Source organism: Petaurus breviceps, unplaced genomic scaffold, assembly GCF_028583685.1.
Source record: "Petaurus breviceps papuanus isolate PSGF00001 unplaced genomic scaffold, PetGlider_PUasm1.0 131, whole genome shotgun sequence".
NCBI classification, from domain to species: Eukaryota; Metazoa; Chordata; class Mammalia; order Diprotodontia; family Petauridae; genus Petaurus; species Petaurus breviceps.
In genome coordinates this window covers 5543176-5571052 of record NW_027185674.1, presented here as the reverse complement: position 1 = coordinate 5571052, position 27877 = coordinate 5543176, and the positions used below count along the sequence as shown (strand labels likewise).

General features: G+C 39.5%; 1 protein-coding gene across 1 annotated transcript; it reads right to left on the bottom strand.

Annotated features, from left to right (window-relative positions):
* Positions 1 to 332: 332 nt before the first annotated feature.
* Positions 333 to 27849, bottom strand: HDHD2 (haloacid dehalogenase like hydrolase domain containing 2). The gene is made up of 6 exons (XM_069104731.1): positions 27749 to 27849; positions 23285 to 23493; positions 19175 to 19259; positions 4144 to 4360; positions 3563 to 3626; positions 333 to 670 (listed from the first exon to the last, which is right to left on the bottom strand). Exons 1-6 carry the CDS (start codon positions 27847 to 27849, stop codon positions 567 to 569), a joined length of 780 nt encoding a protein of 259 aa, XP_068960832.1. The 3' UTR covers positions 333 to 566.
* Positions 27850 to 27877: the final 28 nt, after the last annotated feature.

Genomic DNA, 27877 nt, shown 5'->3' with positions numbered 1-27877 from the left:
CAGATAATCTAGTTTTCATCATTCGTTAAAGCAAATTCACTTGATTGCTTGGTCTAAGGGATAATTCATTTTACTTCCTACATGTTTCATGTGCTTAAAATATTTGATGGATTTCACAGTTGCAATCAATACTAAAACTATAGGCTGATACACCTTTTAACATTGTTTTATAATTAAAAAAAACTGATTCAACTTTATTTACCCACTGAATACTCCCCCCTCCCGGAGTATTAGTTAAAAGACAAGCAGAACATCATCCCTATGGTGGATTTTCTCTCCTAGGACTGTCTAATCTGATGAGCATTTTAAAAGGAATGGCACAAAATTTCAGCTTTTGTTTCTTTAGGTTTTATCAAGTTTATAAAATAAAAGAAGAGGGATTGGGATTAGTAAGGTTTAGTAACTGGGTAAAAGTCCAATACCTTTCCCTCTAATTAATGCATAACCAAAAAAAGGGTTACAATGTGATAAGAGCCTGTTTCTGTGTATTCTGGCCCAATGAGTTTTCAAAGATGCATTCTGGGAAATAAAAAGTTACATTTCAAAGTTGTTTTATGTTGCCCTCCTTATAGTAAATGTTGTAGGATGTGGTCCACAGCATGTGGGAAACTCTCACAGGTTAAGTAAGGAGCTGGGTTAATTTTCTCTTCATCTGCTGCTCGGTATTTCCCTGAAATGAAAGTAAACAGAGCAAACAAAGGCAGTTGCTTTGGATGTTAAATTAATACTGGTCCTAGAGCACCTGGGTCATCAAAGAACCTTCCCCCACCACTGGAGAACCAGAAGGTAGCCATCTCCTACAGATGCTTTTAGGGAACCAGGAGATAGTTCAGAAAAGGCTCACATTCCAGATTCTCAGGGCCACCAAACTGTGCCAAATGACACCACTACTGGGTTGCTTTATGGCAATTTAAAATTTCTACAGCCAAAACTATCTCTCCTCCCCCCTCCATTTACTGTGAAGACAAGAATGAACATTAAATGAATACTTTTAAATTGGATCAAGAAAAGTCACACTCACTGTTTCCTCCTCTGTAAAAATGGGAATCATTTTTTACCACCTGCCTCTCAGGGCTGTGGGATGAGAGACTGTATATAAAACACTGTGAATGGGAGCCGTATCTCTGTTTCTTTGTTCTTCTTGTTTTCACTTTCCAACCTGCCTTTTCCCATAATTCCTTGCTTTTTTAGAATCGACATTATGATGTTAAGAGAGAGGAAGACGGAGACCGAAGGGGAGAGGGAAAGAGAGGGAGAGAATGAGAGAATGCAATCTGAAGTTATACTAAGAGACAGATGATCCAGAAATAAGAAGAGCCCAGTTGGGCTGTAGCCCACCCTGGTCAGACTACACCTGAATATTATGTTTGGCTCAGGAAAGACAATGAGAAGATGGAGGGAGTCCAGAGAAGGGTGACCAAGACTGTGAAGGTCTCATGGTTCACGCCCCATAAGGTTAGGGTCTGAATAATCAGGGCTGTCCCAAAGCAGGACAGGCTACTTTGGGAAGTAGTGGGTTCTCTCTCACTCAAAGTCTTCAAGCACAGGCTGGGAACCCCCTGGTTGATAAAGTGTAGGCAGAATTCCTTTTTCAAGTACAGTTTGAACTAAATGATGAATGAGGTCTCCTATTTTCAGAATCCTGACACGTCTTCATGTGCAGGAGTTAATTTCTTCAAGTGTAATATATAGTGACAGCATAATCATTTCAGTTAATTTCTTCAATCCTCAAACAGCAAGCCTTTAGGAGTATTTTGCTTCCCTGCTGGCTAACCTTTGAACTATTCTGTAGAAAGCTACAAGTAACAGAATCTTTATTTCAACTTAGGTGGTAACCTGGGCTTCCACTTAGGGAGCCTGGTCAGTGAAGAATTCAATAGGGTCATTTCAGGCCCTTTCAGTCAATCCTCCATTACAGGATCATGGGATCCCAGGATGACAGATTGAGAGCTGTAAGGGACCTCCGAGGTCACTGGGTCTACATAGGAACATCCAGGCACAGATGTTAGATCTGGGGATTTCCTAAGTTAAAGAGAAATAAAACAGCAAGAAGCAAGAATGTATAAAGGATAGCAAGATCATGAATTTAGACATTTTATTTGATCCTCTTTGATGAAGTTAAAGAAGAGGCAGAGGGGGCGAGAGTGCCATTGCTCTGGTATTGGAAAGGTACGTACACATAATCTGGATTAACAAAAAAATAAACCAGAGCAATCATGACATCAACTACCAGTTCCCTACCCAGGAAGCAAGAAAGAACTTGGAGAAGATCCAGGACTACTGTTAAGAATAATCTGTAAGTCACACTGAGATTACTGAACAGCAGAGCAAAACTATGAGCTACAAACTTTTCAAACCTTGGCAGAATAGCAGTTCTGGAACGGACATGCAATGGGCAGAACGTTGTCTTGGACAAAACTCACTTTTGCTCACATTGGGGCCAATGTGTTTTCCCTAGGTAGGTAATTCTTAGACTCTATTTCTGAATTTGAAGGACTTGGGGTGGCTAGGTGGTGAAGTGAATAGAGCATGGGCCCTGGAGTCAGGAGGATCTGAGTTCAAATCCAGCCTCAGACACTTAACACTTACTAGCCATGTGACCTTGGGCAAGTCACTTAACCCCAACTGCCCTGCCCTTCCCCCCACCCTGCAAAAAAAAAAAAAAAAAGGAAAAAAACCCGAATTTGAAGGACTTAATATTTTAAACCTCCTTTGATTTGAACAGTCATATTAAGCGGTCTTATCATTTCATGTAACTAAATAAATAGTAATGGAAACATTAACACAGTCTGCTTTGATGACGATTCTTTGGTAGATTTTCTGGTTACTTTCAGCTAAATTGATTAATTCTCAATAAAACAGAACATAAGATAAATTACTAGGTCCTTATCTACTGCCTGTTTTTTCTTTACCCACATGACTTTTGGTCAGTTATGTTCTATAGAGGAAAAATATATTTGAGAAACCACATCATTTGTGATCCCTTGATCTCAAGCATCTGAATTCCTTTTTCCCAAACTTTTCTTTACTGATTATAAATAGGCTAAAAGGCAAAAAGAGACCTAAGAAAATGCTAATATTAGGAATGCTGAAGATTATATATTAGATTGTTTAAATGGCCAGCTGCCAAATGAGATGGCGTGTATGTGTGTGTGTGTGTGGGGTATAGGAATTAAAGGAATGATTATGCTGTCACTATACAATACAAAACACTGTACCCCACGGTGAATTAATCTAATCAACCTAAGACGGCAGTGGTGGTGTCCAGGAAGCACATGCTAAATTCTGTATGGAAATGATCGAATGTAGATTTCACACTTATCATCAGAATGAAGTTCCTAATTCAATGGAGAACCTAAGTGGTAAATGTAGGCCCTCTCCCTATAGGCTTCTGTCCACTGGGAACTTCAGTGCATCTTACTTCTAATTAGAGGTATAAGAAAAATTAAGGTCTCCAGAGGCCTCTGCCATTTTTGCAGGTGGGCAGTTTTTGGATCTAATGTTGTTGTGGCTTTCCCTATGGTACTGCCTAGGAGAGTAGGCAGAAGTAAAAGATACATACCAGTCTTTACCAAGATACCTCGCATGCCAATGCTCTGAGCTCCACCAACGTCGTCTCTGCAGTCCTGGGAAATATAACACAGAATCAATTTAGTCATCCAGGCAACACACCATCTACTTGCAAAAAGTCAACATACGGGCAGCTGGGTGGCACAGTAAATAGAGCACCAGCCCTGGAGTCAAGAGGACGTCAGTTCAAATCCAGCCTCAGACACTTAACACTTACTAGCTGTGTGACCACGGGAAAGTCACTTAACCCCAGTTACCCTGCCTTTCCCCCTCAAAAAAGACAAAAAATAAAAAAAAAACATAAAAAATGTATGTTGTGCATATAAATACATATTAAATAAATATATACACATAGACATATATGTATATGTGCTTCACCTTCTTTGGAACTGTTTGAAAATTTCAGAACTTAGGTTCCGAAAACCATCTGTCAATAAGACAAAAATTACTTTGGGTCAACGAATATTTTACCTGAGTTTAATTATGCCAACAATTTGGATCACTGACATATTCATAAGGCCAATGGTACCAGTTAACTAAGTGTGATGGCACAATCATGGGACATTTACTTACATCTCCAATCATGATGACTTCTTCTGGTGTACAATCAATGCCACGCAAAGCTTCCAAGAAAAATTTTCCCTCTGGTTTCCCTACAACTATGGCTTTGGTGTCTGTAGCATATTCCAAACCAGTAACAAATGGTCCAGGTCCCAAGGCTAAGCCATCTTTCCTCTTATAATATCTGGCTTTGTGTATTGCTATAAGAGGAGCACCATTCAGTAATAGCCTAGAAAAAGAAGGAAAAAATGCAAACTGACTTTAAGAAGAGTTTTATAATGCTAGAGAGGGACATTAGCCTTAAACAAGGATTTTTTTTAACTTAGAGAAATAATCCCTTATTAACGTTTAACATCCTGCTGTCCATTAATGAGTACACAAAGGTTTCAAGAGAAAAGACTGCTATGGATGCTTCAAAGAAAGATGATAGGTTATTAATCTGGGGATCGCTTCAACCTTTTGCGTTCAGTGGCTTCAGACAACTGAGTTATATCACCAAAGAAAGAGAGTTGGGGGAACTGTAACTCAAAAAGATTACTCAAGGAAGAAAGCTTAACTTAGTTAACAAGATGGGCAATTTCAGTCTTTGCTGAGTGGAATGTGCAAGAGGAATATGAGCTTTTTATAAGTCTAATATAATTTTTCTTGCTTTAGTAACCCCCTCGACTAATACCTAAAGCACTTGTGAACTGAGTTTTTCTTTTATATGATTCAGCATTTCTTTTTTTCAGAAATATTTTTAAATGCTTTTAAAAAAATCTTGTTTTCTGGGGCGGCCAGGTGACTCAGTGAGTAAGAGCATCAGCTCCAGTGTCAGGATGACCTGGGGATCAAATCTGGGCTCCGATACTTAGCACCACACCCAGAAATAACTGGCCGTGTAACCTTGATCAAGTTACTTAACCCCGATTGCTAAAAAAAAAAAAAAAATCTTGTTTTCTGATTCCAAGCTTAATCCTTATTTCTTCTTGCATCTTCTTAATGTTTTTTAATCCTATAACTGCTAACATTATAGTAGTAACATTCTATGCCAGCTGTATATTTTTCTAGGGCTGAGTTTGCAATTTAAAGTTATAATCCTCCACCCAGACCCATAAGGGGACAGAGGACCCTGCCCCCTACCAGTTTCACAGTCAAATCCTATACTCAATCACAGATCCTACCTACCAATACTGAGATGAAAAACTGTAACCAATCAAGTGCACTCAGATGTTGTCCCCCCAACCCCCAAATAGTAGTGACAGCAGCAGCCTCTTAACAATCACATTCATATAGTGTATGGGGAGGCGGGGGAAGGCGGGAAGAGAATTTGATTTCTTAACTAGCTTTTAACCAGTATAATTTCACTAGTTCATGTTATTTTGAGTCATTTAAGTTATTTCGTATGCTCACCATTTAAGAACTCATCACATCTTTTCCTTGACAATTTCTAGTAATTAAGCACTCAACTACCCAACTGCTAAATTATTTTTGTCAGTGGTCTCAAGACTACCTTCCTGTGGGAGACGCAGAATTTGGACCTTTGTGATTAAATATTTCATTAAGTAAACTGGGCTATTACCATGACCAAGTGTTAGTTACAATGCACCACATCACTACCAATGACTCAGAGTACAAGAGAGATCCTTTCCTACTATTCAAATTCAATCACTGATATTAACAGAAATTTATTTCTTAGGAGAGGTTCTACGATCCAGTTGTTTAAAAGTCTAGCAAAGCCACTGTGCTTGCCTTAAAGAACCACAGCTAATGGATAAATCACCTCCCAGAGTCCTTCACTAGCTGCTTCCCCCACCCCCACTTCCCATTCATTTGTTCCTCTGCTAGGCAACTGGATTTCTTTATGCAACAGACCTCAAAATTGCATTCCACTTATACAGCTAAACTAAAAACATTTGATTTAGCTTTGTAAATATTTTATTATATATTAACTGGGGAAAGGGCTTGTAAGTTTGATTGATGTGTATACTTAATTCCCAGACAGTATTTCAGTGCCTTCCCTGGAAGGGGTGAAGCTGTGGGTTGCTCCACACTACTCTAAATGGGAACTGGGCCCCCCTAGACTGCAGGATGTACAAATCTCTCAGTGAAGTGGTTCCTGCTCTTATCAATCTTTCTTACAGTATATATTTTGATACATTTACACAGAGCCAGCACAGAGTTAGAATGGATTAGAAATTAAACCCTATCCAGGCTATTTACGAACAGATCTTTGATACAAAGCAAATATCTACATGTCTATCACAGTACTTAAAGCATTTCTAAGGCAATATTAAGGTTGCTTTTGCAATTGGAAAGAATCTACCAGAGAAAGCCTGAGATTTTCTGCCTAATTGGAAACCCTTTTGGAACACAAAGAGAAAAGGGAACAAAGCAGCCCTAGTTTGAAAGTCTACAGCAGAAGATGGCATGGCAAAAACCCAGCAAAATTTTTTCATCGTTGTCTACAAGAAATTTAAAACCCAAACACACTAAGGATTTAGAGCAGGGTCATCTGCTTTTCTACCAATACTGAAAGCTAAGCATGTTGGTTTTAAAAATATATTTTAAATAACATTTTATTGTATTTAAAAATGTAAAAACTGTTCTTGGATCATGAGAAGAAACCCTGATTTAAAGGAAAAAGGAGTGAAAACTGAAAAGGAAGGTCACAAAAAATAGGATCCTAAAAACGAAAAAAAAAAAAAATAAAGCTAAGGGGAAACATAGGCTCATACTAATTTTAGGGCTGGAAGGAACCTTAGATACAATACAGATAATCTTAGTTCAACTCCTTAACTTAAAAAAAAAGCAGCCTAAGGAAGTTAAGAGACATGTTCATGAACTGTTCTGTAACTGGTCAGAGGCAAAGACAGAACTAGAAGATGCAGGTCCAACACCCATCCTCAGTTCCTTCCACTATGGTGGAAAATGGAGCCAGGTGGTAAATTATCGGGGGAGCTCTGAATCTAAAAGTGACCAGAGTTTACAGTGTAGGGGAGCAATACCGTCAGATCTATGCCTTAAGAAAATATTCCAGGGGCAGAGCCAAGATGGTGGAGTAGAAGGACGACCTCCCCGCTGCTCCAGCTCCCACCTTCCCCAACCCATGTAAAAGGGGACTCCGAACAAACTTTGGAGCTGCAGAACCCACAAAATGACACGGAGAAGATAACCTCCCACTGAAGACAGCAGAGCAGGCCGGCAGGAATCAGCCATGCAGTGCTCTGGGAGCCGAGCCCAGGCCCACGTGAGCTAGAGGTTTTAGCCCCAGGGCGGGCCTGATCAGCCACCGGCAGGAGGGACTCCAGATCAGCAGCAGCTGAGGCCGTTTCCAGAATTATCAACACATAGATGCGAAGGACAAAGTGAGAGGTCAGGGCAGTCTGGACCCAGTAAGTGGGAGTGCTTCAGCTTTTGCCACCAGGGAGAGAAGCCTCTGAGACACCAGTGCCCCGTGGCAGCTTCGGCTCCTGGCCTGCAGAGTGTAGGGGGACCAAGTGACCAGCCTGAGGGGTAATCGCTCTTGCTTTAACATGCTTGGATCTGGATTGCAGTCTAGGGTAGAGGTCCTGGGGTGTGTGTCCAGCTTGCCAGAGCATGTGGAGGACTCAGAGAGGGCACCCACCTAATACTACTCTGGCAGCTGAGAAAACCCCAGCGTTTGGGACAAAAGCTCTCCTGTCTGGTGGCAGAGTCCTACTGTGCCAAAAAGCCCAGGGGTCAAGTGACTGAGGGGTGACATGACCAGGCAAAGGAAACAAAGCAAACAAAAGATTCCAACATTAGACAATTTTGGGGACAAAAAGGAGCAAAGCACGGAACAGGAGGAAGACAGTGAAGTCAGAACTCCTGCACCAAAAGTTTCAAAGGAAAATACGAGCTGTCACAGGCCATATAGGACCTTAAGAAACAGATAAGAGAAGTGGAGGAAAAATTGGGAAGAGAAATGAGAATGATCCAAGAAAATTACGAAATGAGAGTCAACAGCCTGACTGAGGAAAATCACAGCTTAACAAACAGACTAACTCAAATGGCAAAAGAGGCTCAAAAAGGCAATGAGGAGAAGAATGCCTTAAAAAGCTGAATTTGCCAGATGGAAAAAGAATCTCAAAAGCTCACTGAGAACAATCATTGCTTCAGAATTATATGGGAACAAATGGAAGCTAATGACTTTATGAGAAATCAAGATGCCATTAAACAGATCCAAACAAATGGAAGAATGGAAGGCAATGTGAAATATCTCACGGGAAAAACCACTGACCTGGAAAATAGATCCAGGAGAGATCATTTAAAAAATATTGGACTACCTGAAAGCCATGATCAAAGTAAGAACCTAGAAATCATCCTCCAGGAAGTTCTCAAAGAAAACTGCCCTGATGTTTTAGAGGGCAAAACAGAGGTTGAAAGAATCCACCGAGAAAACTCCTAGGAATATTATAGCCAGGTTCTGGAATTCCCAGATTAAGGAGAGAATATTACAAGCAGCCAGGAAGAAACAATTTGAATATTGTGAAAACACAATCAGGATAACCCAGAATGTGGCAGCTTCTACACTGAGGGATCAGAGGGCTTGGAATATGATATTCTGGAGGTCAAAGGACCTGGAATTAAAACCAAGAATCACCTACCCAGAAAAACTGAGTATCATGTTTCAGGGGAAAATATGGTCATTCAGTGGAATAGAGGACTTTCAAGCATTCTTGCTGAAAAAACCAGAGTTGAATAGAAAATATGACATTCAGATACAAGAAGCAAGAGATGCATGAAAAGGTAAACAGGGAAAAGGAATCATAAGGAACTTATCAAAGTTGAACTATTAACATTCCTACATGGAAAAACAATAATTGTAACTGATGAAACTTTTCTCAGTTGTTGAAGGAAATATATGTGTGTGTGTGTGTATAAAGGTATATGGGCATATGAATACATATGTGAATGTATGTATATATGTTTACAGGTATACATAGATAGAGGGCACAGGACCAAGTTAACAGGAAGGGATGATACTTAAAAGATGAAATTAAGAGGTGAGAGGAATATAATGAGAGGAGATGGGGAGAGACAGATTGGGGCAAACTATCTCATATAGAAGAGGCAAGGGAAAATGGTTACAATGGAGGGGAAGAATAGGAAGGCAAAAGGGAATGGGTCAACCTTATTCCCACTGAATCTGGCTTGAGGAGGGAATGACATACACACTAAATAGGGAATCTCACCCTACAGAAGAGTAGGGGGGAAGGGGATGAGAGGGGGATGATGGAAGGGAGGGCAGGCTGGGGTGGAGGGAAGTTGGAAGCACCCACTTTTGAAAAGGGATGGAATCAAAGTAGAGAATAGAACAAGTGGGAGGTGGGATAGGAGGGAGGGAAATACACTCAGTCTTTTACAATATATCTACTATGTTACTTTTTGCATTAGCTACACATGTAGAACTTATACTGAACTGCTTATCTTCCCAGTAAGGGTGGGTGACAAGGGAGGAAGGGAATGAATCTGGAATTCAAAGTTTTAAAATCAAATGTTTAAATATATATATACTATTATTAATACTATTTTACATATAATTGGGAAATAAAATATACAGGCACCGGGGCATAGAGATTCACCATGCCCTACTGGAAAAGTCGAAAGGGGTATGGGAGAAAATATGGGAGAGATCAGATTGGAGGAGGGGATATCCTGTGGGACTCCTGTTTTGGGGCGGTGGGTAGGGGAAAAAGGGGAGAAAATTTGTAATTCAAAATCTGGTGGAAATGAATGATGTAAATCAGAAGTTAATAAAGCATTTGAAAAATGGAAAAAAATATATTCCAGCAGCTGTGTGGATTAGAAGGGAGAATACATAAGGCATAACATAAGGCAGGACTACCAATTAAGAGAATACTGCCATTGTCAGACTGAGGGGTAATGGGGGGCCTGAGTCAGGATGGTGGCTGTTTGAGTAGCAAGAAAGGGATAGACGCAAAAAATGCTATGGAGGGAGAAACTATGAGAGGTAGCAACTGAGTAAATTATGTGCAGTGAGAAGAGTGAGTTAAATGTCAAGGATGATGGTCAAGGTGTAAACCTCAGACACAAGAAGGATGACTGTACCCTAAACAGAAAGAGGTTAAGTTTGGAAAACGTGTGGATTTGGGGGAGGAAAGTAATGAGTTGATTTTAGGGCCCTTGGGGATTAAATTTAAGGACATGGGACCATATTTCCCAATACTGTTCTCTGTTAAGTTTGTGTTTCAAAATGCTTAGTAAAGCTGACTAAATATTGAACCTAGGTTAGGTGGCACAGTGAATACAGCATGGGCCCTGGAGTCAGGAGGACCTGAGTTCAAATACAGCCTCAGACACTTAACACAAAAACTAGCCGTGTGACCTTGGGCAAGTTACTTAACCCCAACTGCCCTACAAAAAGAAAAAAAAAAAAAAGATTTGAACCTAGCTTCTGTAATTGGAAACTCTTCTGCATCTTTCATGATTAGCACGTGCAAAGATAAATCAGCTCATCCTTATGTAGTCAGCAAAAGAAATAATAGATATAGAACAGATGTACAAGCTTCACTTTAGGAAAAATCTGTCTTTCTTTTGTTAACCCCCTCCCCTTTCTGTTCCTTTACACTCTCAACTCTTCTCCTTCTAATATAGCATTTTGGTACAATACAAGTCGCCCTAAGCATATCTCAGTATATCTCACTGTTCATGGATGGGTTCTCTCCTCCACCAGCTTTCGGCCACATTTCTGCCTTTTAACAATTTTGTCAGAACCAAGTTTGCAGACTGTAAAAAAGTATCTGTATGGTACTTAAAAAAAAAAAAAGAATCCTCCTTTAATAAATCTGCCTGCTTCTTCCCTCTTCCCACTGAAAAAGAAAAAAGAAAGAACTCTTACAGCAAATATGCGTAGTCAAGAAAATAAATCCCCCAACTGGCGATGTTCAACTACTTGGAGCTCATCAGCTTCTGTCAAGAGGTGGGCAGCCACGCTTCATCCCTGGCACAGATATTTCAGGAACTGATCAGCATTCTCAAGTCTTTTAAAGGTTTTTTCTTTATAATGTATACATGTATATATACATATTATACATATATATGTATACATATGTGTGTCTATATACTTGCATAAATTAATTTTTCTAATTCTGCTTACTTTATTCCATATTAGTTCATAAAGTTCTACCCGCTTTGTTTTTCTTACTGAAACTATTCATTTTAACATTTCTTATAGCACAATAACATCCCATCCCATTCCATTCACATACTATTATTTGAGATATTTCTCAATAGGTGGGCACCCCCTCAGTATCCATTTTTTTGGTACTTTGAAAAAAGCTGTTACATTTTTGCGTGCTTTAATTTTCATTTCTATAATTACTTGTTATTTGGAGCATTTTTAATATAGATTTTCTTTTGAAAATTGCCTGTTCATGTCCTTTGACCATTTAATTATTGAGAAATGGCAATTAGTCTCATAAATTTTAATCAGTTCCTTCTATATCCTGGATCAGAGAAACTTGCTGCAAAGATTTTTTTCTAATTGTTTCTAATTTTAAAATTAGAATTTTAACATGTGCTATTTGTACAGAAACTTTTAAGTTTTATACAATCAAAACTGCCTATTTTAACTGTCTGTGGGCTTCTGTCCCTTGTTTGGTCATGAATTTTTCCCCTCTCCATAAATCCAAAAGGTAATTTCTTCCTTACTCCCCTAATTTGCTTATATCACCTTTTATGGCTAAGTCATGTATTAATTTAGAATTTATCTTGTTATATGCTGTGACATGCTAGGCTATACCTACTTTCTGCCAGATTTTGGTCCAATTTTCCTAGTAGCATTTGTCAAATATTGAGTCATTACCCCAGTTAAGTGGAAGTGGGATTTTGGGGTTTATCAAATGTTTTGTTTTTTGCTTTTTTTGGGGAGGACAATTGGGGTTAAGTGACTTGCCCAAAGTCACATGGCTAGGAAGTGTGTCAAGTGCAGTCCATATTTGAACTCATGTCCTCCTGACTCCAGGGCTGGTGTTCTAGTCACTGCGCCACCTAGCCGTCCCTTGAAATGTTTTGTTACTTTTAAGCATATGCCTCACCTGAAAACGTTATTGGCTATTTTGTTTCAAAACATCAGTGTGAACCACAAATTGAACTTCATATGTAATTTGGACAATTGCTAAAATTGTGAAATAACAATTTTTAGCAGCATACTCTTAATTAAAATCAAAGGGACAAACACAAAATATCAAACAGTCAGACTGACCTAACATAATAGATAAAGCTGAAAAACATCAAGGGAGGACCACACTGTTTTTTAAACATAATTTTGTGGCAACATTTTCTCAAGGAGTATGACTCAAGAATGTTCCCATTATCACACTGCTATCAAACTGTGGGCCCGGGTAGGGACCCAAAGTAAGGGTGCAGGCTCACTGGTGGAAGTGGCCTGACCCTAAGGAATGTGTGATCAAACAGAGGCTGGGGAGATGGGTTGCATCATACTTTTTTTTAAACAATAGTCAATCTTGGGGCTTTTCCAACACAACCATACCTATCGTAAGCCTTTAACATACCCCCATTGCACTACTTTCCTCTGGGCAGGCTCTCCACTCCTCCAACCCCCTACCTTTTGACCAGGGCGTTGGTTTCTTGGAATAGATATAAGAAGTGGGAAAAATTCTGTCCTACCCCAGTATACCCAGCCTTACCCCTCCAGAACACATGATGGCTGCCTCCCTTGGACAGCCAAGGAATAAGAGCTAAGTGATGGAGGAATATGAAGCCAACCTTCTCCCTTTTCATTTAGGGTGGGACACAGCGAATGAACAGACTGCAGATCTCACTCACATTACCTTTCCCCCCCAAACCCACCCCTCTTCCAAACTTCCTTATGGTAAAGGGTACCACCACCCCTTCAGTTACCCGGGTTTACAACCTCAGAGTTACCTTCTATTCCCCACTTTCCTTTCACCTATCCAACAGGTTAACAAAACTTGTCACTGACACTCCTACATTTCTCACATTCATCCTTTCTCTACTCACAAAGGCCCCATCCTAGTTCAAGCCCTTGTCACTTCCCACCTAGACTAGTACAACAGACACTGAATTGGTCTCTCCACCTCACGTCACCCCTTCTTTAACCTGTCTTTCACAAAGCTGCCAAAGTAATTTTCCCAAAGCAGAGGTCTGACTATGTCATTGCTCAACTCAATAAACTCTAGGGGCTATAGACTCAGGATAAATTATCATTTCAGTTTTACCTCATCCTTTCAAAACGTCTATTTTAAAGTTCTATTATTTATAGAGTTATCAGTACAGCAGTACTAAAGTACTTCAAAATAAATATACATATATTGGGGATGCACATTTAAAAAAATTTTTTGCTGATGGGAGTATGTGATTAAAACTTTTTTTTTTTTTTTGAAAAATCTTTGCCAGACTACCATTATTCAGGAGTGAATACAACTCTTTAGTGAGAAGCCTGTTGATGATATTTTAATTTTCAGTGAAGATAAAGACCAGCTAAAAAGAGATTCAAAGAGAGAATCTGCATTCAATTGAAAACAAGCAGTTTTGTCTTCATGTGCAAATCATTCTGACATTAGTCCTGGTTACAATCTGAGATACCCATTAGGTAACGACAAACAAAATTTATTTTATCTAAGTCAGATCTATTCACTAGAACATTAATTTGGGGAAGCAAGAGTTGCCTTAATAGTATACCAAAATAACTTCAAATGTTGAAGTCAGGGCAATGAATCTCCTGGAAATCTGATTCCATTCTATCTAGTATATGATATTTAAATGTGCATATCAAGTTCTACTAAATGCACAAACTGATGGGAGACTTAAGAAGCTCAAGCTCTTTATAATGTTAAACACATTTCCCATCTCGAAAGTGTTTTATTTTCATGATATGGGCTTTAATTAAGGAAAAACTATGTCAGACTGAGTGGCATTTTGCACTTAGAAAAAGCAAAAGCAAAAAATGTTTCTCATTTGTATACTGCTACCAAGTTTTCTGGAAATCCTAAAGCTCAGGGCCTTCAATGTGTAGACAGAAAGAGTAAGAATTTCCTTCAGTGATTCAGTAATAGCTGTAGCCCAAATTGTTGGGTTTGTTCCAGCTCCCTTTCTCTCCTTTTCTTCAGGGAAGTACATTAGAGCAATTTAACTCCCTACCTATGCCCTGATCCCCAGGGAAAGGTAGCAGAGAATGGCTTCCACAATTATTCAAAATGGACTTTAATAAATTAGCACATTTCCAAAAATGAATTTTCACATATTTAAATGTATAGTCACTGTCTGATGACATTATGATGAAGACCCCTATAATTAAGAAAAAAAATTTAAGTGTTTTTCTATAAACTATTTTCACAACTCTAAAAAAAAGCCTTTAAGTTTTTTTTTCCCCTCATACAGTCTGTTTTTGTGAGTTTACTTTTTTTTTAATTTTAGAAACATGTTACAATTTGAGGTATTTATTATTTTAATTATATATAATATATAATTATTGAGATATTATCATGGATGGTCTCTCTTCTAATGTTCAAAACCCTATTCATTTACATACCTGATGCATGTAAATGACATATACAACAAATTTGATATATGCAACAAATATTTTGCTTTTGTCTGCAAATTTGATTCTAACAAGACTGTTGAAAGGTAAATGTAGCAGGAAATTGGAGCTGGGGAGAAAAATCCCCAAACATGGGAATGACTTTGTATTTTATCAAAATACTATCTTAGAAGATGAAGAGTTGAGAGTGTAAAGGAACAGAAAGGGGGAAAAAGTTAACAAAAGAAAGAAAAACAAAAAAGTTAACAAAAGATTTTTCCTAAAGAGAAGCTTGTACATCTATTTTTTACCTATTATTTCTCTTGCTGACTACATTAAGAATGAGCTGAGACATCTTTACAGCTAGTAATCTTTTTTTTTTTGCTCATTTTTTTTCTTGGAGCGGGGAGGGCAGGGCAATTGGGGTTAAGTGACTTGCCCAAAGTCACTCAGCTAGTAAATGTGTCAAGTGTCTGAGGACGGATTTGAACTCAGGTCCTCCTAACTCCAGGGCCGGTGCTCCATTCACTGCACCACCAAGCCGCCCCAACAGCTAGTAATCTTTAAGATGCAGAAGAGCTTCCAATTACAGAAGGTAGACTCCCAATTCAGTAACTAGGTTCAATCTTTAGTCAACTTTACCAAGCATTTTGAAACATAAACTTAACACAACAGAGAATAATGCTGGGAATTATGGTCCCGTGTCCTTAAATTCAATCCCTAATGAAATCAAGAATATGGGGCTCCACAAACCCACTTTCATTCAGAAATGACCAAGATCTAGACGGAGTTTGTTGCTATCAGGTTTTCATTTTTTTTTAAATTCTTTCTCTCAGAAGGAAGTATTTTGTGGCTCCAGACAATGAGTTGCTCAGACAAACCTTCTCACTTCTTTAAAAGAAAATAAAGAAAATACTCTTCTCTTTTGAAATATTGAATAGGAAAAGCTGGATGGCATGGGGACTCACAATCCATTAAGAGTCACTCTTTATGACTTTTAGGGGGTATCTGGAAGTTTATGCAACAAATATTGAATGAAATCCCTGCTTTAGAGCTGGCTCATCTCCTTTCCTCTGACTTCCAGCTACCTAAAAGCTTATAGTCTTGATTCTTTAAGAATAATTAGTTGCTCTTAATTCTATTTAAGTATCTAAGACAAATATCCAGCAATTTACAAACACGTTTATTAAATGCAGAGAGAGAGGCCTACCCACTAAATAAGTAAATAAGATCTAATATAATTTATAAGTCTAGAGCATATACCCAAAGGTAACATGCCTCTAGGGCTAGTTTTTAAAGCAGAAAAGCAACGAGATTTAGCACCTAATTCTGATTCTCATAATCAACCTGAATAGTAATTTAACTAATCAGGAGCTCATTTCAAGTGTCTATATTTGCCACACACAATTCAAATAACTGCAGTCATTTGTTGGGAGGCATATTCTCTATGGAAACATCAATATGCAAAGAAGGGCAAGACCTCCAATCCTTGCTGTTAACTCTCCACACAGCTGTTAAGTGCATTTGTGAAATTCGAGTTGACCTATAAGTGCACTGTAATGCTTTAAAATGTAGCGTTCTAAAAATCAATATGGTTGGGAAAGTGTACTAATTAGACAGCATCCGAGCAATTAGAAAGTCAGTATTAAGTCAAGATACATTTTTATTACCATGAGGCTACTATGCAGCTAAGACACCGACCACCCATTTCCTATTAAAGATGTCCTTCCCAAGTTGCAGGCTAAATTCAATCAATACCTTCTCCTTGAATTTAGTGGTTAAGGAGGTGAATAAAAAATAGCTGGGCTAAGTCTGATTCTGAAGTAAGAAATAAAGTGCTAAGGCCCAGGTTAGTGTAGTTAGAGATGTCTGGGAGTAAATGGTAGGTAGGGTAATCTTCCCCAAGGAGCTGAAGCAGAGTAACCCTTGAGGAGGGCCAGCAGAAGGACATTTAGAATGGGCTAAAGCCAGCTTCACACAATGTCAGGTGTGACCAGAATAGGCAAGCAGCAAACAAGGAACCCCAGGCTATTCTTTTTTAGCAAAGGGTCCTTCTCATAGCAGGGAAAGGACAAACTGTGAGTAGATGCAGCATGGCAAGGACGTGGAGGCCAACCCTTCTTTCTCCTTCACACTTCACAGAATCACTGTGAGCTTCGGAGTCTTCAAAAACCAAGGAGAACAATGGGGGCAAAGACCACTTAGGAAACTCCCTATTTTCCTGAGTCTGGGACAGTGAAGCCATCAGGCAAATAAGCAGGCATTTATCAAACATCTACTGTGTGTCAAGCTTTGGGTGCCAGGAATACAAACACAAATCAAGCAGTCCAACTTTGAGGTGCTGACAGCATAGCCAGGGAAGACAAGTATATATGAAGTAGGCACAAAAAGACAACTGGGGGAGGGGAGACACTAGCAGCCGGGGCAATCAGCTAAGCTGATTTGGGCTCTGAAGCACTTTAAAAGGGGAGTGGAGAGAGAAGGCGCATTACAGAAGGGATGATCAGAGACAGGAGGCGGAGGGTTGTGTTTGAGGAGCAGTAAAAAGGCCAGTGTGGCTGTACCCTAGTGTTCATGAAGAAGGACTGGCAAGGGGTCTAAGTTGTGAAGGGCTTTAAACAAACACCTAAGTGTTTACAATGCACAATGTGCTTAATTGGCACACGCTCCTAAGCACCCCTGCTCGCCAGGGGCTTTTATTTGCTCGCCAGAGTTGTCAGGGAGCCACTGGAGTTTATTGATCAGGAGGGTGACGTGGTGACATCTGCTGGACTTGAGGCAGGAAGTCCAGCTACTAGCAGGCTGTTCCAATTTTCCAGGCAAAGGGTAATACGGGCATTGGGAGGGGAGGACACTTATGCGAATGGAGAGTAAAAAGATGAGATGAATACAATCAGCAGTGCTATAAAAAGGCAAGACTACTAATAATTTTTGAAGTATTTTCCTTATTAGTAACACGGTTTTTTTAATAGCAGTAGATAAAGATGAAAAATTTACTGTTCCATTCTGGGACTTTCATTATTAAATCGGTTCAATTTCTCCCCATAAGCACTCTTTACAACTTGTGTAAAATAAATTCAAAAGTTTTATTTGGCTTGCCAAATGAAGTGAGGACAAGGTAAAAACGAAGTTGGTAATAAATACTAAAAGGTTAAAAATTAATTCTGAAGCATCTGCAGACTATATGCTAAGTTCAATATTTCTCTAAGAGATAGTTCAGTGTGGTGGAAACAACCCTGGACTCAGAACGTGGAGAAACCTGAGTTTGAATCCCACCTCTGACCCTGTCTAGCTGTGCATGTGACCATAGTCAAGCTGGTTAACCTTTCTCAGCCTCAGTTTCCTCACCCATAAAAGGAGAAAGTACCTATAGGCTCTTCATCACGGGATTGCTGTGAGAATCAAATGAGAATCTCTGTCCAGCACCCTGGGCAGATGGTCTGGGAAACCACATGATCGTCCATTTTTCCTTTCAGAAGGGGCACAAAGGGTAGGAAATAAACAAAACAACCTCCTCTACCCCCACAACAACAAAGACTTGCAGCATAAATCATTATCTTCATGTCTATGTCCAGAAGGTTCCAATGTCTGGGATCAGGAAGATGGGATCCAGAATGTCATGGGCAGAGGGAACGCTGCCCAAACGTCTTCTCTGTGTTTACCCACTGCACACCTGAAGCCCTGCATTGGGCAGGGTGACTACTTTTGGATGTCTTCTACGTGGCAAGGACTGCTACATACAATAAAAGTCTTTAATAAATGCCAAACGATTCTGATGCCACACAGAACATTAGCCTCTAGGAATAAGCTTCGTGCCCACAAAAAGTAAATTAACTTCTCAGGATTCTTAGCTCCAAACAACAGTTACTGAGGTTACAAAGAAATTCATCTAAAGCACAGCCAAACATATCTATCCCTTCCTAATAGTGGATTCCATTTGGGGAAAAACCTTTATTCAGTCCACTCTCTTGTCAGTCCATTAAATTGGTTGCTGTTCATCCCAAGAAATTAGCCCAGTAACTAGAGAATCACAGGAGGGTAAAAATAAGGCCTTAAAGTATTTGACTGTAGTCAATTTTACCCAAAGTTGTGATTTCATTGGATCCTATGAAATATTGAAGAATGAACTTAGCCTACCTAGCTCTGGAACACTGCCTGACTTGAAGAACTCACGACAACAGGAAATCCACCCCCACAAATGAGTACTTAATAATATACAGGATATTCCTCTTTTTTTTTTTTTTTGGCATGGGGGAAGGCAGAGCAATTGGGGTTAAGTGACTTGCCTAAGGTCACACAGCTAGTGTTAAATGTCTGAGGCTGGATTTGAACTCAGGTCCTTCTGACTCCAGGGCCAGTGCTCTATTCACTATGCCACCTATCCACTCCCAGAATATTCTTAACAAATGCAAGGTTGTTATCGGAGAAAGAAAAAAAAGGCCAGTAATTCCTGAGATGACTTTCTACAAAAGCTGTAAAGGAAACAGTTTAAGAATTTTTAAACTACAGACTCACCGGAATGCTTGATTTAGAACTTGATAATTAAAATGTTCTGGTGCCAATCCTATGACTACAGCATTAGGATCATTTACTGGTATTCCTGGGAGGAGGGAAAAAAAAGAATTGATGAAATTAGCACTGAAAAATGAATTGTATTTTCTCCTTTTATAACCACTTTGTTTCAAACATATATAAATTCCCATTTTATCCATACAATGACCAGAAGTGAAATGGACTTAAGAAGTACAGATCCTGATGCTCTATGTTATTAATTTATTAATTCATTCATTTTCTGATGCTATACTTTATTATTTCAAATTTTTTTTTGCTTTTTAGAGGGCAATTGGGATTAAGTGACTTGCCCAAAGTCACATGGCTAGTAAGTGTGTCAAGTGTCTGAAGCTGGATTTGAACTCAGGTCCTGTGGGGCCGGTGCTCTATTCACTGCGCAACCTAGCCACCCTTTGATGCTATATTTTAGAAGCACAAGAGTTCATTGTTATTTTTTTAATGGCAAAAAAGGGAGCAGATTTTTTAAAAACGACTAAAAAGCACAATAAACTCTTTCCTGCTCTTTCAGAAACACAGAATCCGGGAAAACAAAGCTGGAAGTAACAACCTGCTGCTATGAAACACGTCATTTCTAACTCCAAAAAACTTTACCGATTATAAGAAACAAGAACAGTCAAGACTGAGCTACCAGATCAATATCAACTGATGAGAAACTAAAAATTCAACAAGCAAGCTAAATTGGACTCTAATTGACATAGTTAAGGCTAACCCATTCTCAGTAAACATGCAATAGTACACTGTAGCCTGCACACACAATTTTCTGCATAAGCCCAAACACAGTTTTGGTTTTCAAAGTGTCACATTCTTTGCAAGCCTTCTACTTAGGATTTCTACATCTGATCTATTCCAATTTTACCTGCATAATACTGTCAGATTAATCTTCCTAATACCTGAATTTGGTCATATCCTTTCTCTGTTCAAAAACCTTACTGACTCCCTCCTTTCCCACTGACTACAACTATTACTATCACTACTACTACTACTGCTACTGATGCCAAAGTCTTAGTCCTCAATCTAGCCTCATTTCCCTTCCTGCAATCTAGTCTGGCAATTCATGAAGGCAAAGAGGTCTTACCTCACTGGAGAGAGGACCCACCCTGATGAAAATCATGAATCCTTGCTGATTGTGTATATTCCAGATGATTCCTTTTAGGGGAGGCACTCAGTCATTCACACACATGTACTTTCTCTCTTAGTATGCTATAAGGCTTTGGAGCAGGAGCTCTGAGGTCTTCTTTCCCTCTGTCCCTCTGCCATGGCTCCTCATAGACTGGCTGCCTGTTGGTGACCTCTTCTGCCATAGTCACTCTATGGTTTGCTTCCATGGAGTAAAACTCACACTGGTGAATCCTGAGGGACCAAAACTGGTCCCTTGGGGGGTGGCTAGGTGGTGCAGTGAATAGAGCATCAGCCCCCGAGTTCAAATCCGACCTCAGACTTGACTTCCAAAAAACTTGACACACTTACTAGCTGTGTGACTTTGGGCAAGTCACTTAATCCCAACTGCCCTCCAAAAAGCAAAAACAAAACAAAACAAAACAAAAAACCCTGGTCCCTTGGGGTTTAGCTTGTAGAATGTTCTTGAGAGAGTTTATGGAAAGTGTTCTTTCCTTGTCACTAGAATTTCAGAACATCCTCTCCGATCACTGACTCACTCACTGTAAGGCTGGGGATTCAGATCTTTACTCACTTCCATGAAATCTTGAGATTACAGAGCAGGGATAGAGAGGCAGAGGAAGGAGGTTGAGGTGCTGTGAACAAAATCTCTGATATGTGGAAGAGGAGAGAACGTCACTATAGGCCACATTTCTTTTGCTGTAGGGAAGCCTAAGAAGCCACAGGAAAGAGTGTCATGGGGCAGCAGGATCCGCCCTTGAAATCCACCAATTCCACCTAACTGGTTGGCAACGTCCACCATTTTTTTCCTTTCAAAATTTTTAACTCATCCATTTCTATTCATCTTTGGTATTCACTAAAGCACAGGAGCAAGATTTGGCTGAATTGCAAAATTATTGCACAAGAACGGCCAGTTAAATTATTCAGAGTTTCATAAGCAAAGTGTGGATTATCTGGGATCCTGGCTGTTCTGCCTCTCTGCAGCTGTCTTGTCACTAACTTTTCGCACGAAGCACTGGGTAAAAGAACTAGAGTGCACAGCATTCAACAGAGATTTATTCAGCCCCTTCCCACTATGTGCAAGACACCAGGGAAGGCCCTGGGAATATAAAAATTAAAGAGTTCCTGCTGGAAAATATGAGCTTACTTTTCAGTGGGGGATAAAACATACCCCACAAGCATAATACAGGGCAAAAAGTAAAAGGATGCAAAGATAAAAAACAAAAGACATTAATAATGAGAGAGCACTAAGACCTGGGGGACCAAGGAAGACTGCAGTGAGGAGGAGGCACCCCCGGATCAGAAGTTCTAGGTTTCCACTAAGTCCTCTTACACTGCTTCATACGAGCCCAGAGGTGACCCTCACCAAAGCTATGCCAGTAAAGCTGGAAAGGCTCAGAGAATAGGCCTGGCAAAGGAAGATGTGTCGGCTTCCCAGAGACCATCCTGGCCAAGCTCACAGAGGCCCATCACCAGCTGGCTGAGTTTCAGGGACAGCAATTCATGAAGATCATCTGTTATTGATGTTGCTGTTTGTCCTGCATTTCAAAGAGGAGCAATGACATCACAGAGTGATGTGTCGACTTGTGTGTGAATTAAGTGAGGCAGGGTTGCACAAAGCTGTCAGCCTCACTCTTACTTCCAGAGTCACTGAAGGGGTAAGACAAAAGTCAAGATGACTGGCAATGGCCTGGGATGCAGTGGATGGCCTTGGCATCTTCGATGTCTGACCTCACTCTTAACATGCTCCATAGTGTCTACTTCAGTCACCTTCATGGCCACTGAAACAACTGCTCTCATCTGCCGATTCTGCCAGAAGACTTCACGTGCTTGGGGTAGACACCGCCCTAACTTAACCACAGGTTTGAGGTCTGTTGGTTACTCTCAACCTGGCTTAACTCACTGTCAAGATGGTCTTCCCAGAGTGTGGCTGCTACAGGTGAGAGCTGGGTGATGGATGGACACCAAAGTTAAATGGGCAGCCTTGAAAAGGGCTCAGCGAGCCCTCACACCAGAGGTTCTAGCCTTCCCTCAATACCCCAGACAACGCTGAAGATCACCTACTAAGACGAGGGAAGAAGACCCAGACTTATGAAGTCACGGATCCCTATGGTGGTAGCTTGTTTAGTAGTGTCATTTGTATTATCCCTAATAATCATTAAAATTTTAGCATTACTGTGCATGAATTATCTCTATCATCCATACACCCTATGAGCAGAGATATGTGGGCATTTTCCACATTCCTAGGGTAGTTTCTTAATAAAGCAAGGCCATCTTCAGCATTCTTATCCACCTAGGATAATTTGGCATAGTGACAGACCAGGAGATATCTTAAGGTTTGTTCCAGATCTAGGATTTATATGAATATATTTCAATACCAGCTCCATACTGGAATAAAAACTTCCAACTTTCATCAGATAAAATAAAAAAGGAAAAGTCTAATAAAAATCAAATACATTTTCTGGTCTTTTGGTGAAACCAGAAGAGTAAATACATGACTGTATTTCCTGCTAAGATAGAGATGTTCTATGCAAAAATATGACCATTTCAAATTATTTTTAAAGACTGTCCACATTTTGTGACTTGATTTTTACATTTCTTTCTGTATGGTGTCATTTTGCCTCATACGTGTTATATGCAAAAGGAAACAAGGGTTCAAGATATATAAAAATAAGGTTCCACATCCAAAGCAAAACTGTCTAAAAAACAAAGGAGATGCCTTGAAAGTGATGAAAAGACAAACGAGCTAAAGTCCTACGTGAGAGGACAAGAGGAAGTGGCAAGGAGATTGTAATCTAGGCATTGGATAAGCCTGGAAAGCTAATAAAGGAAGATCAGACCAAGGACCAGTAACGCCGACTGTTGGAGGGAAATCAGGACCAACATCTTTTTTTTCAATAGCAAACACAAAGGAAAAGATCTGTAAATTTCTCATACCTTGGAAGTCCGTTAGTGCCTGGTCATCAATCAGCAACATAGGCCTAACTTGCTTCTGCTGCACTAGGTTTCTAGCTGCTGTCAGAGAGGTGAATATCTCATGCTCGGCCACATCAAAATTCATTTTTCTCAGTCTCTCTAACAATTCTGACTTGCTCTCCTTGGTTGTATTTGTCACAAATCTAATGGCCACGGGAGCAGTACGTAACCTAAAGAAAGGAAAATGCAGGCATTAATGGGGCACTTTCCCAAAGAAGACAAAAACACAGCTTAACAAACAGAACGGGGTTTCTGTAATAATAAGCATTCAGTTTTTCATACAACAAGCCCCTAAGGTACATGTTTTTAGAACCAAAAGGCTCACTTTATCACGGCTGAGACAGTTACCCATTCTCTGCTTTGGCCCTCAACTTCAAGGACAAGGAAAATGATGTCCTAGAAAGCTGCATCCATCCATCAGTGGCATCCTCATCTTTATCTGGACTGCATCTTACTTACTGCAGGGTTTAAGGTGTTTTTTAAAACAAAAACCAAACAAATTTGACAATTAAACTAAAAAAATCCCACCACAGGTGACTTCTGAAAGAAAAGAGAATGAGAATCAGAGGCATAAGGAAAGATCCTTGAAGGTTACCTAGCTCAGGTCCTCAGGTAAGGAAACTGAGGCCCAGAGTAGATAACTGACTTGCTCAAGGTGGTAAAGCTAATGACAAGCAGGAAGTGGAACATGATGCTTCTGCTTCTTATGGCAGGACTTTTGCTGTGAAACCTTAGGGATATGAGATTTCTCCCCATTTACTATTAATTTTCCTTGGGCACTGAGACCGGCTTAACAACAATAGCAATAACAGCAGTCAGAACAATAACAAAAGCTAACATCAGTATCAGGCCTTGAGGTTGACAAAGCATTTTACATGTTATCTCATCTGTAGTCAAGACTAGCAAGCTACACTACCTGAAAAGCTTAGGTAGATCATTCCATTTTTAGAGGTTAAAATGTCTAAATTATGCTTTGATTTGGGTGATGTGATGTCATGCTCTATACTGTCCTGGAGACAGCACGGTAAGAATCTAAGCTTTTTCATAGCTTTAAGTTTGAGAATCAAAGTGATTTTCTGGCTCCTGTTAAAAGAAAATTTTAAATGTATTTTTAAAATAATTATATTTTTAGATATAACTAATTCACATACTTTTTAACGTATCAGAGACTTAAAATGCTGGAGGGTAGGGAAGAGATAGAGAAACTTGGAAGTGGAGAGAATCAGAGGGGAGGGGGAAAGAGTGAGAGAATTTCCCCAAAGGACACCATGCCAAATTTATTTTATTAAATAATTCACTCTTTTCTTGGAAATATAATTGTCCATGTGGCAGGTTTTCTGCAAAACACATTAACTTTGGTGTTTTTCCTTTCAAAAAAATTGATTACTTCAACAAAACTATTATCCTAAAAATGAACATGTGTAAGTACTGAAATAGTCACATCATTTTTAATGAGTTTTCACTTTTATTTTTACTACTCCCCCACCTTCCCTCTGCCTATTTGTTACTATAGAAACGAAAACTGGCAGTGCTGCTATTGAGGATTTTTCTCTTTGGAATGGAAATGTGCCAGTCTTTGGTATCAGGATGATCTGCAGGTCCCTGCACCTCTGGGATCAAAGACTTACCTATTTAGAGAAGTTATTATTTAGCCAAATACATTAATATAATTTTCCTTTTCTTCTCACCTGCAACCCTAAAAATTAAATCTAGCTTAAAAATAAACAAAGGTTTTCTATTCAGAGGCAGAACAGCCTGCTAATCAGAAGAACCTGTTTTCATTACACAATTGGGAGGCTGTGTCCATAATCAGAAGTTTCATCTCTTCTACTATTTCTCCTCGTGGTTTTGAACGAGATTATTTGTTCTCAATTCCCCATCTGTAAAGTGGAAAAGCTAATACTTAGCTTACCTTGACCTATCCCTTCCTCTGAATTTCTACAGTACTTTATTTTCCTGACCTATATCAAAGAATGAAAATGATATTACTTTAACAGTGGTTCTCAAACACTTCAAATTATGAGTAGCCCTGTTTAGAAGATTTTGCAGATTCTCAAGAGATTATTAGCCATCAACTGACATAATACATAATGGCAAGAAGCTGCTATGAATTCAAGCAATGCTTTGAAATGAATTTCTATTTCATTAATGCCAACAGCAATCTAGATAAAATAGAAAAATGCTGTGTATATATATGTATATAAGTATACACACACATATATTTATGTAAGCATACACATATAAACCACTTTGTGTATATATAAAATATATGTATTATGCTTTGCATGCCTATCTGATATGTGTAGACACACACACACACACATACATATACAGTGAAAGGCAGTATGGTACAGTGGAAAGAATATGGACTTGAAGTTTAAGCAACCTGAGTGCAAACACCACTTGGGTAACTTGTCACCACTTGTGTAACCTGGTGTAGCAGCAGCCACGGTGGCATCCCCAGGATGGCTTCGAGCACAGGTTCTTAGATCTGCTTTACTAGGAAAGACAGCTGTTTGATCAACAATCTTTTTAAATTACATTCACTAGTTCAGGGGAAAAGTCAGCACCCTAAACTTCAGAGAAAAGAAAATACAAGCAGAGAAATAAAGACCAACAGACAGGGCTTTGATTGCCTGAATCAACTATATATTTTACATACCCCTGTATCGAGAGAGCCTTTACATCTGAGCAATCAGGGAGCTCTGAACATGTGGCCACTTGACCAGGGAATCGCAAGATCCTTCTCATAAGTGAGCCCCCAAAGCAAAATACCGACTCAGAGTATATATACATTTCTCAGAACCAGAAGGCAAGACAAACCTGGTGACTCAGTGCCTAATTAGAAATTAGAAAAAGGTGTGAAAGTCTTTCCATAAGCAAGCCTCCCCTAAACCAGCTTCACTTAATGGGCTCCAGGTGAAGCCTGTTAATGGTCAGAGAAGATCTTAAATCACATTAACAACATTACACTTGGGCAAGTCACCTAATGTTTCTGGGCCTTACTTTCTTCATGGATAAAATGAAGAGGCTGGACTAGATGACCTAATGTCCCTTCCAGCTCAAAACAGCACTCTATTCAATTTATTATGGATGCTTTCTATTTGCAGCCCATCGGTCTAGGGCCCACAGGTTGTAAACTATTACATCAGACAATTGAGAACCCGATGACAGCCTCAGAAGTGGTCTCACTGTGCCTTATGCCCAAGTCTTAAACCCTCCATAGGGCTATAATCTCAAAGGAAAGGACCATATTTTTATATTTTTTTTGTACTCACAGTACTTAGTACCTATCTGTGAACTGGTTGACTACCTCACAAGCATCTTTTACACTTAAAAAACAAATAACAGTGTTGGGGGGTGGCTAGGTGTCAAAGTGAATAGAGCACCGCCCTGGAGTCAAGAAGACCTGACTTCAAATCCAGCCTCAGACACTTAACACTTACTAGCTGTGTGACTTTGGGCAAGTCACTTAACCCCAATTGTCCTTCCTTCCCCCTCCAAAAAAGGCAGAAAAACCCACCCCCAAAACAAAAAAACCAACAGTGTTAAGCACTAAGAATTTTTCAAATTTAACTTTTTTAAAATAAGAAAATGTTCCAGACTGGCAAAAGTAATCATATGTACTCACAATATCTGGCTTGGACTTGCTGAACTTTTTATTAACCAAACTCTGTGCCTGATCCTAAGCTAAGCATTAAAAAGTATAAGGTCACCCCCTGCCTGGAGGTTACTTACTCATTCAGTTTACGCAACCAAAGCCACAACTGCCAGTCTTTTTATTCTCAACTCTATTTAAACAAATTTATCACTTTTTATTAATTTTATTTTAGCTAGGCTAAAAATATAAAGAAAATAAAGCTCATTTCCAACAAGCTTTTCTTATCAATTGGAATGTCCAGTTTTCAAGTTTTGTTATTTCTCTGTGGATATTCTATATTTAAGAAAGTTGATGTTTTTTCTCATTACACAGCAGAAGTGAGGGGGGAAAATAACTCTAATTAAATCAAACAGTCAAAACACAATAATCAAAGTACCCTCTCTGAGCAAGGTACTATGCTAGTGCTTAAAAAACACACCATCCCACAATGCCTTAATGTTTATAGAGTGTTTCCTTCTCACAATCCCGTGAGATAGATAGTAGAGGTGTTATTTTACAAATGAGGAAACTGAGGTTTTGAGAGCTGAAGTGATACAGGTAGTGCCTTGACCACACTGCTATTTAAAGCCATATAAGCTTAGAGAAAAGTGTTTAAAAATATTATAATACACACATCTTAGGGCTAAACCCAAAGCAGTCGCCTTCTGGAGGGTAATCTTATGAAGTGTCTGTCATCTTTGGACCATCCATTTAGCTAATGACCTGCTGCCTGGGTAAAATGGCTCACAAATGTATCTGTCAGCTGAACCTGGAGGAAAGCTTGCCTTTTAAGAGCATCCTGTGCTCCTGGTACAGCTGCATCTTCAACATGAAGTGTGCCACTGAGATCCACCAAAACAGCTTTTAGTGCACGGCGTGCCGCCATCCCTCATTCCCTGGGAAGAAGAAAATGA

Excerpts from the sequence above, each read along its gene's own strand:
- HDHD2 (XM_069104731.1), bottom strand. The coding sequence starts at position 27,849 with ATGGCGGCACGCCGTGCACTAAAAGCTGTTTTGGTGGATCTCAGTGGC. Across the intron at positions 3,627-4,143 it reads AAGTCATCATGATTGGAGAT|GACTGCAGAGACGACGTTGG; the intron begins GTAAGTAAATGT and ends TATATTTCCCAG. Across the intron at positions 671-3,562 it reads AGGTATCTTGGTAAAGACTG|GGAAATACCGAGCAGCAGAT; the intron begins GTATGTATCTTT and ends CTTTCATTTCAG.